The 14,970-nt window shown below is 32.5% G+C and overlaps 2 protein-coding genes across 2 annotated transcripts; one reads left to right on the forward strand and one right to left on the reverse strand.

Moving 5' to 3' along the window:
- The first annotated feature begins 615 nt into the window (after positions 1–615).
- Positions 616–5,559, forward strand: LOC139857535 (E3 ubiquitin-protein ligase At4g11680-like). Its single transcript, XM_071846342.1, has 5 exons — positions 616–715; positions 1,540–2,347; positions 3,836–3,961; positions 4,098–4,389; positions 5,111–5,559. The coding sequence occupies exons 2-5, from the start codon at positions 1,701–1,703 to the stop codon at positions 5,306–5,308; spliced, it is 1,263 nt and encodes a 420-aa protein (XP_071702443.1). The 5' UTR covers positions 616–715; positions 1,540–1,700; the 3' UTR covers positions 5,309–5,559.
- A 1,135-nt stretch (positions 5,560–6,694) lies between these two features.
- LOC139858650 (enhancer of rudimentary homolog) lies at positions 6,695–9,479 on the reverse strand. The gene is made up of 4 exons (XM_071847482.1): positions 9,412–9,479; positions 8,456–8,549; positions 7,512–7,632; positions 6,695–7,003 (listed from the first exon to the last, which is right to left on the reverse strand). The coding sequence occupies exons 1-4, from the start codon at positions 9,412–9,414 to the stop codon at positions 6,913–6,915; spliced, it is 309 nt and encodes a 102-aa protein (XP_071703583.1). The 5' UTR covers positions 9,415–9,479; the 3' UTR covers positions 6,695–6,912.
- Positions 9,480–14,970: the final 5,491 nt, after the last annotated feature.

Raw genomic sequence — 14,970 nt, forward strand, 5'->3', positions numbered from 1 at the left:
CGAGATACATATGATAAGTCAAATTACAATAACTGAATGAGAGATGTTATTTTCTTTCTAGATATTCACTCACTAGTCAACTCACTCACTTTGTTCAGACCCGAGTCGAATACATCCAGCTTGATTGTGCGCCACCATTTGAGATCGTCATCTCACCTGGTTATTCACGATTTCCGGATTGAAAAGCAAATAACCAATATCTAAACATTTACCCAACACTTTTAGCACTCAAATATATAACCAGGAGCCTTCTTGTTACCGGAACACGGAAATATGCTTGATCGATTTAGTATATTTATTTATACACTATTTTGTAAAAATATGGGGATGATTCTCACACACATTTTTTTGATCCTCACACACCAATTGAGTATTATTAGAAGAGTAAAATGTTAAAATATGTGTGTGAGGATCAAAAAAGTGTGTGTGAGAATCATCCCAAAAAATATATATCGTGTAATCTTTAAATTAGTGTATTTTGTTACTCGAGGCACAACCTAAAGAATATCCAGTCACCGTCATCCAGCAAATATAAAAAAGTCAAAGTTAAACACTAAATATACATACATATTATCTGTATCTATGTGCATCACCAATTTTTATTTTTAAAACATCTATTACTTATCGTCTTTGTGTATTTTTTTTTAAATCAATTAAATAAACGATTGTTCTTCACAACTGCGCCGATTCTGTTAGTTTGCTCGCATAAATACTGGTTAGTTCTTTCTTCCGTTATTTTCTGGGAAAATTAGCTGATATATACGATTATTATTATGAATTATGATGCTAGGGTTTTGAATTGTGCGATTTGATGAAAACTGATAGTTTAATCGACGTATTACAATGAGTTACGTGATTATTAGTTGTTAATTTTGAATTACGTATTATTAGGTTTGAATTTTATTTTAGGTGTATTTGTTTTCTTGTGTATATATATGTGGATTAGGTATGAATGACTTTTGTGCATCTATTTGATTTTTTTTTCCTATACTGTATATATCAATTTATATTTATATTTCTATATGTAATTTATTTATTGCTTTAGTTTGTAGTTAGTAGTTGATTAAAGATATTTATACAAGAACTTTGTTGTATCTGTTAATTTTAAAGGAATGGTACTTTGTTATCTAGTTTCTTTGCCAAATGTATCAGTTAGGGATAATTAAAGTAAATGGAACATGAGAAAATATGAATTTCTGTTTTTATTTGCTATCGATTCTATAATTTTATAATTATTATAGGAGGGACAATCTGTGAGTGAGCTGGAATTTGGTATAAATCTTATAATATAAAAAATGCCTGGTTAGTTTGATTTTGTGTTAATGATAATCAGTAGCTTGGATGTTGTAGTTTATTTTACCCAATTTGGCATCAATAGTTGTTATCGAACATCAATCATTGTCAAATAAATTTTCTCAATGTTTGCCCTTATTAGCCTGGCATGAAACGAATTTGGTAGTTACAATCCTTCTAAAAATGGAATAAAATTGAATTCCATGCTGTTGAGATTTTCATGATATGCATTTTTCATGTTTGCAGATTGAATTCTACTCAATGTGAGGCGGGATTCTGAAATTTTCAAGTTGATTTTGAGTGTAGCCAGCATAAGACAAACCGTGTATCGTTTAACCCATTTGAAAGCTTTCTTTGCTACTTATATTACATGTGTTCACTATTTCACTTTATTGTGGATGGTGTAAATGATAGTTTGTGTATTGGGACTAAATTGTAAAACTAAAACAAACGAGCCACCATTAGTAATGGAGCGAGCACAAACAGGAGAACACAACGAGCACGTGATTGATATAACCCAAGATAGACCCGTTCACGGGTCGAACGGGTTGAACGGGTCGAACTCACAACAAAATGAAGACATACCTTCAACTAGTGTCAGTGATCCTGTTTTTCAACATTCGTTTCCTACCACAAATGGAACAAACGGAAGAAATTTACAATTTACTAGAAGAGGGACTGATCATGCAACACGAAGAAGCCCGTTGAATTCTGGTTATTGGATATCAATAGAGTTAGTTATTACAGTTAGCCAGATAATAGCAGCAGTTATAGTTTTGTCATTATCAAGACATGAGCGTCCTCATGCTCCGTTATTTACATGGGTTATTGGTTATGCTTCTGGTTGTGTTGCAACTCTCCCGTTGTTATTTTGGCGTTTTTATTTTAGGAATCAAGTATCGGACCAGGATACAGCTTTGCCACGTCAGCGTTCGGGTCCTAGAAGTCTTTCGGCTATATCTAGCTCGTTAACTTCATCTTCAAATGCTATGATTTCGGTTGTGGACACTAGTAACACCACAACGCGACTTTTATCACTGCTACTGAGTACAAGGTACGTAGTTTTTGTAAAAATGCATGTATTTTATAACATTTATTTTCTGTTTTGTTAGTTTGATGGTTTAGTAAAAAAATACTTGGATTATTATTACGCTTAGGTAGAAAAGTAACTCCCTGGAAAGCTAAAGTTATGCTACGATCCAAAAAGTTTTGTCTATCACTGAATAACAGGAATTGATCAAGAGAAAAAACATTGTATCTTCAACTAGAATAGTTGGATTGGTTTGTTTGTTAAAAATATAGTTTCGAATAGATGAGATGAATTTAGTAAAAAGGAAAGAACAAAATGAGCACTGATGATTGTCATATTTGAAATGGATCATGATAAATCTAGGTGGTTTTGCCTTTTATTTATCAAATTTTTCATAAGAGAACTTTGTGCTAATAGTTTATAGTCGTGTAGGGAATGTTGATTTAGGTCAATTCATAGGTTAAAGATTTACATATAGATTAAGATAACAATGGTTTTAGGAAGAGACGATTGCAATTAGTTTGTTTTGCTTTAAGTAAAATATACCATTTATCCGAACATATGAATATATAATTATCAATACTTGATTAACAGACTAATACCATTTATCCGAACATATGAATATATATATAATTATCAATACTAATATCTTTCAGTCATTCTTGTTAGGCTAGACTAGAAACAGTGCCTAGAAAGTTTCATCAGACTCCATTATTGATCCGTGCTAGAACAAAATGTTGGATTTGTAATCTAGTTGACCCTCTTAAATTAGCTCACTTAAGGACCACTTGATGTACAATTATTCATAGAAGACACATAAAGCAATGGTTAATTCCATAATACATAAAGATGAATCCAAGTAGTATTAGAATCGTCAGTAGAACTTCCATAATGCATTACATTCACAATGGTCACAATTATTCATTGAAGTCCCATTATTGCAATTGTCAGGAGAACTTCTATAACACTACATATGCATTAAATTTGCTTTTTAGAACATAAGAAATCATTGCAAAATGTTTCTGTAGCTCTAGAAAAATGAGAAAAACATGTGTATTTGAGCTTGCATAAAATCATAGAGAGAGATCTTCAGATATGACAAACGTTCTTGATATCGGTATGATGTAACAGACTATGTTATCAAGTGAGAGTATGAGTGAAGTTGTATTTTTTAATTAATGTTTTTTTAATGGAAGAAGATGAGGTACATGTATAGGCAGAAAGATCTCGATAAATGGGATGTACAATAGAAGTATAGGGCTCGTGCTGTTAAGTTGCTGTGATGACAAAAACACGACTGTTTCTGCTGTAATTGGTTGCATTAGTTTGATTGTCATATATCCGATATAATCTAAATATTTTATACACTCTACATGGGATACCTGCCAGATATGAATATTCTGAGGTGAACAGTAGTATAAGAAATCCGTTTTCAGTTGAAATCAAGTTTTGAAAATGATGCCTGTAAAATAATACAGTTATTGATAGATTTTTTTTTGTTTTGTTTTGCAGGCTGAAAGTACTAGTTGAATACTTCAAAATGGGGTTGGATTGTTTTTTTGCAGTGTGGTTTGTTGTTGGGAATGTGTGGATCTTTGGAGGCCATTCTTCTGCATCTGACGCTCCCAATTTGTACAGGTAACAACCAATACATGTCATTGATTACCTCATCATGTTTGTTTGTTTAATTTATCATCTTATTATTATTAATTATATATATAATATATAATTATAATTACTTGTACTAAGTAATAATAATGAATGGTTTTGGCAGGCTATGTATAGTGTTTCTTACGTTTAGCTGTATCGGGTATGCAATGCCATTCATCTTGTGTGCCACAATCTGCTGCTGCCTCCCTTGTATTATTTCAGTTTTGGGCTTTAGGGAGGATCAATCACAAACTAGAGGTGCCACTACAGAGTCCATAAATTCATTACCGACATACAAGTTTAAGATTAAAAAAGTTAAACATGGAAACAATAAAGAAAGCCAATCGGGTCCCGGTGAAGGTGGGGTTGTGGCTGCAGGAACAGAAAATGAACGTGTTTTATCCGGTGAAGATGCGGTAAGTCATTCTTTTTGTTAATTATGTCTCATTACTTTGTTTCCACATTTTTCCTTTATTTTTTTGCTTTTTCGCCGAAATGAGTGGCGATTGCGACCTATGTGAGTTGATGTGGGTTATGTTTTATCTCAAATAAGTCAAACGGATAATAAATAATAAAGTTATCTTAAAAGAAACGGGTCAAACGCGTCGAAAGTCTCCCGAAGTTTTTTTGTTATATGAAACCCTTCGAAATTTTTATTCGAGAAGGGAGACTAATTCTGAAATAATCTACTTTTTGAGATCAAATTTGACTCTAGATATTTGTTACGATTTTGATAATTTTGGAGAAAGGTGTTTTGGGTCAACCAAAGTGAATGCAGTTGCAACGTATGTGAGTTGATGCGGGTTATGTTTTATTTCAAATAGGTCACAAGAATCGTAAAAATGCAAGTAAATTTTAAAAGAAACGGGTCAAACGTAGCAAAAATTTTCCAAAGTGTTTTTGATATATGAAACCCTTTTAAAGTATAATTTAAGAAATTAGACTAATGTTGAAATAATCTACTTTTTGAAACATATGATTGATAATTTTAGGAAAAGGTGTTTTGCGTCAACCTAAGTGGCAACTCCAACCTGGCTTATTTTGCTACATTTATGCTTATATGTCAAAATGAATGTAACGTGCACCAGGTAATCCGATAAAAACATCATTAATTTATGTATTCTACTTACTTGACAGGTGTGTTGCATTTGTTTGGCAAAGTATGCAAACAACGATGAACTTAGAGAGTTGCCATGCACTCACTTTTTTCACAAGGAGTGTGTGGATAAGTGGTTGAAGATCAATGCTTCGTGCCCACTCTGTAAGAATGAAGTTGGGGACATTGTATCGAGTTCAGTAACGGAACCAACAACTGCTGCTGGTGCGCAATCATAGCGTGGCGGTTTAGTTTCAGTCAGGGTTTTTTTGACATATACAGTTTGTGAATATGCATATCCTGTTTTAAAATGTTGTTTTATAATGAAGAGCAAAATACTTCACTCATTTTATTTGTTAAGTAGGAAATGTTGTGATTTTGCATTTCAAATTGCCCGTGTATTGCTTCATCTAGTATTTTAATGGACGTCACAAAAGTTGGCAGGTTCGGTAACATGTTATAACAGGTTTGGGTCGAAAAGTTCAGAAAATAAAATCAAAGTTAACTGCTTGCCGGTTTCAGTAATTTGACTTTGAAAGTATTATTATTCTAAATACTATAACCCATTTATGTGGTTGTTCATTTGTTCCGATAGGTTGTTTCCTAATTTGAACATTTTGATGATAAAAACAGCTTTAAATAAACATTTACGTTCGTTTGTATCTTTTTTATAAGCAGCTTCAAGAAAATGTATGTTTTTTTATATTGAATTTTGCTAATTGACAATCCTTAAGATATAAATAATACAGTTTAATATTGTACCATTCAATAACAGAGAAGAGTCAACATATAAATACTATAAAATTCAATAACTATCATGGAATAGTCCACATATAACCGTCATGTACAACATTTTATGAATATTTAAGGCATCTGGTGTTGGCAAAATTCATATTTTTTAATTAGGAACTTTGATTAAGAACCATAAATATGTTGTTGGTAACATTGTAGTAAGGTAATAAACAATGTCGTACTCGTACATAGCGTGTAACAACCCAACACGTTCTACATTGATTTGAGACACGTACATAACGTGTAACAAACCAACACGTTCTACATTGATTCAAGACAAGATGTTTGAGAAATTTTAAAGGTGTTTTAACCAATATCTTTCACCATAGTTGTTAACAACCTAACCCACTCCACAATGATTTGAGACAAGAAGTTTAAGTTGCTTACAAGTTTAAGGTGTGTCTAACCACTATTTTCACCATAGTATTTAGTTGAAACATAAATATATTCAATTACTCAATTATTGAGAGGCTTTCGCTAGATTTAACAGGTTACATATACTATTTGTGCCATATACTCCCAGTTTGTGACAGAAACACCACTTGTCCATCTCTTGGGGAATGAATCATGGTGATGTACGCCTGACGTCGTCAAAAGTTTAGTGTGCAAGTTCGTAATATCTTGTCCCATATCGGTTTGAGATAAGATGTTTGAGTTACTTAAAAGTCTAAAATTGTTAAAAATTTGTTGCTAAAGGCTAACCGATATCTCCATCGCACTTTTTTAGTTAAAACAAGTGGATATTCAGTTAGTCTAGTGAAGATACTATCTTCAATACTGTACGAAAAATTTACTTCATCGTACAGATAGAGATCAATACTAATATAAGCTTATTAGGGATCTCGATATAATTATATATCATCAACTCCAGAACTACATAACATAATAGATATGACCACTGCGATTCCAGTTTACGCAGGGGTAACATTCAGAGATTAATAATATCATCACAAATTCACATAACAAGACGATTTTTGAATTAATTGGGCCAACTTACTCTATAGCTTAGTCATTAAACTCATTCATACATTGGTGCTGGGGGAGTGCAGTATCACCGGGCAAGTTTCTTGAGGTGATTGAACATTTGGTTTCTAATCCATTGTCTGTCATTCGGGAGATACGCTTGAACAGAATGATCATACCTGAAATGCAGATTTGTGTAATCATAATTATTTTAATCATGGAATATAATAATGTGATGAACATTAATTTGTTGTGTTCAAATGATATATAGAGTAATACCCTTGTGGAATATAATAGTGTGATGAACACCAATTTGTTGTGTTCAAATGATATATAGAGTAATTTATTTACCTCTATAAATGAGAGCACATAAATAACTACATATAGGGATTAACGGTATTGATCCGCTATGTACTGGTCCATAACTTAATCTACCCATTCTATTGCCATTTTTTGTGTTGTACTGGAAGATTTTGTGTCGATATCAGCAACACGGTAACTAGTTACCAGGTCCACTAGTAACTTGTTTCTTGTAAGCGTTTTACATTTTAAAAAATGTGACGTGGAATAAAAAGGTTAATTAGTTAACAATATAAAAACAAAATCTAAATTAAAAATACAAAATAAACTTAGAACTTTTTGGTAATTATTTAGAATGAAGATAAAAAAAAAAAAAAGGAAACTCACACTAACGCACTCAAGTCAGTAAGACCGTCAATGAAATTATAAAGATCTTGAATGTCGTAAGTGATGTTTTTCATGGCTGGATTCAAATCTTTGAGTTTCCTTTCATATAACGCACATATACCTGCAAACAAACAGCAAACATAAGAAAAATATTATCCTGATATCGTAATGGAAGTGATAAAATGTAACATCTCAGATTAAGGAATTCATTGTTAACTTAAATTCTCCATATCAAACATTAGAAAAGATATCGATAAGCAGTAAAAAATAATAATATAATAATACAGAACTAGTTTTGTGACAACCAAGTGTTGTATTTTAATTTAAATAATAAATAAATAACACTCCATATCTCATAGAAAATATGTTACTAAATACTATGCCTAGCAACGGGTCGGGTTGGGTAGAGACCCATGGGTTTGGGTCGAAACGGGTCATGGGTTAAAACGGGTCAGAATTTAAATGGGTCAAATGGGTTGGGTCCGGACCCGGGTTGGGTTGGTTCTGAGAGTGGGTCAGGACCCAAACGGGTTGGGTCGCGTCGTGAACCATTTTGTTCAATAACATTTTAGTTTTAAATATTTTTATTATTTAATTATTTTTTATTTTATTTTGAAAAATTACATCGTGCAACTAAAATTCAAAATTTTATAGCTCGACCAATTAGACCCATATACAAGACCCGTTGGACCCGTCTCTATTTGTTGGACTTGGTAGATTTGAACCCGATCGACCCATTTCTTATTATTTGTCCAAGACCTAATATGTTTTTAAAAAACTCATTGGACCAATATTTAGGGATGCGAATATCATAAACTGAAAACTTTACAATTCGACCAGTTTGACCCATATGCAAGACCCATTAGACCCAAATTGAGTACTTTGGATTTGGTTTGCCAGGTATACTATATACTTTAAAGGTGTAAGGCAAAGAGTAAGCATACCATCCATAGCTTTACTTATTGACTCATAATCCATGAATGTCCGAGTTGATCGGTTTTGAGAACGCTGCATGAGTATAATAGTGTGCTTATCCGACTGCATTCAATACAGATCACCGAATAAGCAACTACCCGAATACATAAATAATGCCGAATCCATTTACTATAGACAAGGCCTAAACACTTGACGCCAGGTATACTTAACAATATGATTTAGAAAAAGAAAAAATTAATGTATGATTGCAAGCAAAAATCAAAGAAAAAAAAGGTACATGTTTTATCAACTTATATAAGGTGTGTTAGGATTTACATTAAACGAATAAAATGTATGATTGCAAGAAAGGGAAACAATCGTTCTATAAAGCCTGCTTGTGCAAATTTGCTTCTAATTATATACTGGTTAACTAATGGAGTAACATTTTATACTAGCTGCAGGGAAAATGTTTATCAAAGGTAATATAAAATCATATTTTTTGTCCCTAACACACAAAAACGTATGTCCTATCATCACAGAAATGTCCCTTTTTTGTTGATAAAATGAACAAATTACTTAAAAATCATAATTTTGTCAAACGTTACAAAATTAGGGCTTAAAAAACTGGGATACAACTGGCTATATATTATGATTATTCAAAATTACATAATCACTCTCCAAATCACCCTTACAATCATTTTACAGCTTTATTACCAATTATTATAGCTAATAAAACAACTCAGAACATAGAAGAATATAGGGCTGAAAGCCTGAAAGCTATTTCAAGTGAGCTAGTACTAATTTACCAACATTAATAAAGCACCACAAAAACCGATATCTATGTATCAATTAGGGCTTACAAAACTGTATCAATTAACCACACTAAACGTTACAAAATTGTACAAAACATAGTCAATTTACATATATTTCTATACAAGATTATAAGCATCAAAAGTTGTAAGTAAGCGTCATAGATTTTCCTCACCATTTGAGTTGACTGAAAAGTTGACCAGGTATTACAATGTTGTTCCGTACGGCTTGTTTTTGCTTGAATGTGAGAATAAACCGTCTGATGATGCGGGGATTTAAATGACTAAATTAACTTGATCCACCCCTGAGGTTTATAGATTTTCATTATCAGTCGCTATATTTTTATTAAATACTACAACAACAACAACAACAACAACAACAACAACAACAACAACAACAACAACAACAACAACAACAACAACAAAACTCAATACCACCTGAGTGATGTATGGAGGAGGTGAGATGTGGACAATCCTTCCCCTACCCGAGAATAAAAACAAGTCATTTCTCCACCCAGAACAGTATAGAAAGTCATCCCTCTCTTTATTCGACGGATAAAGAGATTGCTTCCGAGTGGACCTCCGGCCAAAAAGAAAGATTTTTTTTAAATAAAAAAGTAAAATAAAATAAAAAAACAGTAAAATAAAAATTAAGACGCCATGAAAATGGTAGAATCAGATTTTCATGGGTTTAAAAGCCTGCCAGAAAATCAATTTATGCTCTAAGCGGCAGTCAAGACGTCACTTAATCGACGCTTGGTGTTGCCTCAATAAATAGAGCTAAGGGACCTTGAAAACAGAACTCGAAAGGCATGCCAGGTGGGAGTTGTTGCGCAAGCAAGGAGCCAACCACCCGTAACAAGCCAAAAGTTTAGGCTCGGTAAAATAGAGTTATTAAGTACTCACCGGCTCATAAATTGAATTTGAATTATTCAAAATTTTGAACTTCGTACTAATAACATGTTTGAAAATCATTTAGAATGAAACACTTTAAATTATTATAAAATTAATGTATTAACTTTATATTTATGATTTCTAGAGTAATATTCATTTGAATCCCTAACTTAAGTTGAGATTTAAGGGATAAATAATGGCTTTTACATCAATTGCAAATGATTTCTCATCACCCTTTAGGTTTGAAAGGACCCGTCCTAATCCACCTGGACGAAGTCATCAACATTTAGTCCCATTGCGATGATCGGCTCCAAGTAATGCCCATATATTGAGCAAATGCACAGCAGAAGACTTAATTCGTACCTGTGAATAAACATGCTTTAAAGTGTCAACCAAAAGGTTGGTGAGTTCATAGGTTTATCATGACAATCATTTCAATATGTTAATAGACCACAAGATTTCATAATCATAAACATAATACACTCGCAAGTGTATGTAAAGCATTCTAAGTGGTTGAGCACTTGGTAACCATACTTAACATTTAATCAACGTCGCATATTCCCTTTATTATGAAATCTCACTACACCGTACCAAGTGTAGTCACCAAAACAAAGTACTGTGCAATCGTTGAATACTGGTCGTCCAGTCCGGTTGGGGTTGTCAGGCCCGATAGATCTATCAACAGGATTCGCGTTTACAATACCCATGTAAATAGTAGTTACCAAGCTACAGGGAAATATGCCAGTGGTACAACTCAACGTAGAATATATTTTTAAGTACTTGTGTCTATTTTGTAAACATTTATAAAAGCAGCGCATGTATTCTCAGCCCAAAAATATATATTGCAAAAGTAATTAAAAAGGGAGCAAATGAAACTCACTTTTACCTTGAAGGTATTTAATTCGACTTGGTCTCCGATAGATATCACGAACCTAACCATATATATAATATATCAACATATTTTCTTTTTAAGTAATCGTTACATATATATATATACTTTTAATACTTTTAATATTTTCTTAGTCCGTAGTTAGCAGTCCGATGTTAGTGGTCCACAATTAGTTGCTTAAATAAAATAAATAAAGACCCCATCGTATTCGTATTGATCAGAATTAATCTCAACCCATGGAACCATGTTGTCAAATGACGTGTTGCGTACATAAAGTACCGTGTTGTCAAATGACGTGTTGCGTACAATCATGAGGTCTTATGATTAATCTTCTCGTGTTGTTTACGGGTGGTCCTGAAATATATAAAATCAAATCATACGTAATTATATATAAAATATCATATTAATTAGAAAAGATATGATTAATTTACTTTTTCTCCAAATATTTTCGTAGCTAAACTAGCTTCGGATACCCAATCTTGTTTTAGTCGTAGTTTCTTCATTACAACTCCGTTTTTGTTGGTTCAACTTGCCACTTCCTTGGATCGAGTCAAATTTTAAGAATATGAACTGAAAATACCTTAGTTTGTATTCGAAATCATAGGTTATAGGTCAAACTTTGGTGAAACTTATGAAAGTGATCATTTTCCATCATAAAAACAACATTTAATGATCATTTTTCTAAAAATACTTACACTTTGAGTTAAACCATGAAATTTTTATGTGTTAACATATTCATAAGAAATATCATTTTTCCAGAACATGAACTTCCAATTCAAAGTTCAAGATGGTTTTTAATTATCCAACCCAAAACAGCCCCCGGTTGCACTCCGACGACGTAGATTCAGTTTTTAAGATGTTCTTTGTAAAACCAAGTTATATCTTGTTAGGTTAGCATATCATTATGATATATTACAGGTCTTGAAGTATTTTAAAAGTCAAGTTAGAAGGATCTATTTAGTTTGCGAACAAGTTTGAAATCATTCAAACTATGTTCTTGTTGTTAAAATTTTATAGCACAAAATAAGATAGCTATATGAATATGAATTGAATAAGATTATGAACAAGGTTACTACCTCAAGTTACTTGGACAAAGTTACTGCAAAAGATAAGAAATAATCTTGAAGTCAAAGAGTGGTGGAGTTAGATCAAAAGGTTGGAAGTAAACTTCTTCAAATGGGTGGTTATTTTGATATGTTCTTGAAAGAGTTTTCTTATGGTGTTTAAGGCTTGTAATTGAAGCTAAATGATGGGGAAAATGCTTGGAGATGATCAAGTATGTAGTTAGGAGTATTTTTAGAGAGAAATGAGGGTGTAGGTATGAGAAAATGGAGTGAAGAAATGGTGTTCATTTATAAAAACGTTTTTAGTTTATAAAGAAAGAAAAGGATTCCTAATTTTGTTTTCTTACTAATAATTCATACTACTTGACAAATCCTAGTTACCTCATATCTAGGGCAGTAATAATGTTGATTAGGATGTTGATTTTATGTGTATATACCAATAGTAAATACGTATAGAAGCTGGGTATGATACGGGTACATATACCCTAGATATACGTATAGAAATCTTGAGGAAACGAAACGAGAATTCAAATATAGCTATCTTTTGTGAATATACTTATATTGTTTTATGTATTTAAGTCCTTAAAAAGTGATTAAATACATTATATATACGATACATGTATAAGCATTATAGCTTATAAGTATATATATCAAAGAATGTTACGTATAGTTATCGTTTTGAAAACTTAAGTTAGTAGTTTCAAAATATACTTATAACTCATTGTCACTAGTACACAATGAGATGTTAAACCATCCTTAGATCATGTTAAATATATATAAATACATATATATACACAAACGTATAATTATCGTATGTTATATAGTTCGTGATATCATCGGTCATATTGGACGGTCAAACGTTGTGTAAAACTCTTTTCAAAAACACAAGTCTCAACAATTTGGATTGCTTACCATGTTGGTATGGTTTAATTTATGTAAATATTAATCTCATAAGTATAATTTGGTCGGAAAATTTCAGGTCATTACAGTACTACCCGTTAAAGAAATTTCGTCCCCGAAATTTGATAGAGGTTGTTAAGGATAACAATAAGAAGGTTTTCATGACAAATATAAGGTGATAATGGAGTTTTATCATCATTGAGTAATGTAGATAAAGCGATTTGATTATGCGAAGAATATAAATGAGACTATCGTAAAAGAGTGAGATGAGTAAAATATATTCGTCTTAACCGATGACGTAGTTATGATTGATTTCCGGGATTTAAGGGATTTAAAGAGAATCTTACGTAATAAGATTTGGTTCTTTGGTGATTAAGAAAATCAGGATCTTCTTTGATTATATGCAATAATCTGTTTCGATTGCTCTGTCGGATATTTCACTATAAATTCACCCCTTCGTTTCCTTATTTTCCACGACTCACACCTTCTATTCTTTCTCCCTTGATTCTTACTTTAAAGCATTCATCAATATGCTCCATCCAGTCCTGATTCTTGATATACTCCTAATTTTTATATCTGTCATTCTTCTTTTTCATCTACCACCAGAAGAATCTATTTACTTCTACTATACTCTTGTGTTTATAGTGTTTCTAATTCTCCCGTGTCTCTATATTGCTATCTGCATCGATATATACGGTTTGTAATTTCGGGGTTACTATCGGAGTTTATATTCTTCATTATTTTTCGGAGCTTCATGCTTTCGTTTTCTCTTCCCGACTTCGAGTCAAGCGAGTAATGGTCCGGAATTCGTAGATATGAAATTCAGAATGAACATAGCTAATGCTCTAAGAAGAAAATGGTAATAGAACAATTTTGATTTGTTAAATTACCAGAATACCCTGGAGAAGACCGAGTCATCCAGAAAAATATTCTCTTGATATGTTTAGAGATTAGATAGAATGTAAGAGTCGTGTAAATGGCACATGATGACGGTACTGTGAATCATCATGCTTCATTAGAAACTCAGCATGACTTACTGTAATATAATGACGTTGATCAAGTGTCATTATATTATACTAATCCATGCTTCAGTTTCCAACACTACTTCAAAACATTCATATTTTAAACTCGAAGGTTTCAGAATTTAGAAACTAACACAGTTTCTTTTATGTTGCAGATATTACGGAGAGATAAATGATCTAAGATAAGAATAGTTGTGAAAATATCGCCAGAAATATGGAGGATATTTATAATAGAACATACGAGAATATCTTAGAATTTCTAATATCAATGGATGATGAAGAAGATTTGTCTGTGAAGGTTTAGAATGAGAAATAAGATGTTTGCTAACGATTTCAGCAGGCACAGAATCATTTGGATTCTTTGAAGGCAAACTTATTCTTTGTGATTTGTCCACGGCTTTCTTCATAGTTTCGCATAATCCGCTTTTCGGTACTAAATTTTCTATCGAGCGTTCCTAACACTCCTTTCTTTATCATCAAACTTTTGGCCATTGAGATCATCTACAACATGCTGCTTCGTCAGCATTTTCAAAGTTAACTGATCTGGGTCATCGATTATCAAACCGAGGTAGTTTCAGGAGAATTGTGTTTTTAAAATGATTAATCGCTGATGGTAATAATGTGGAATATAAAAGGTTCCCCAGTAACAATAAAGAGTACGCATATATATCGCGGTTATAATAAAGTTGTTTCGGATGAAAAGTCGGAGTTGACTTGCTGGAGCTGTGACAAAATTAGCTACTTTGGAAAGGGATTGCAAAACGATCTTCGGTAATAACAATGTCAAAGGAACTAGAACAGATACGTGTCAAACGTTTACTCAGTTTCCGAGGGTTTTTCAGGTGCATAACTATATGCATCAATCTTTTCTTCCGTAGATGAAGTGCGGTTGGTTTATCCTCTCGATTGAGGTGTTTTTAAGAATCATGATAGATTTGAACGCTGATTGTAATCGTCGAGATACAA

This window comes from Rutidosis leptorrhynchoides, chromosome 7, assembly GCF_046630445.1.
Source record: "Rutidosis leptorrhynchoides isolate AG116_Rl617_1_P2 chromosome 7, CSIRO_AGI_Rlap_v1, whole genome shotgun sequence".
Lineage (NCBI taxonomy): Eukaryota > Viridiplantae > Streptophyta > Magnoliopsida > Asterales > Asteraceae > Rutidosis > Rutidosis leptorrhynchoides.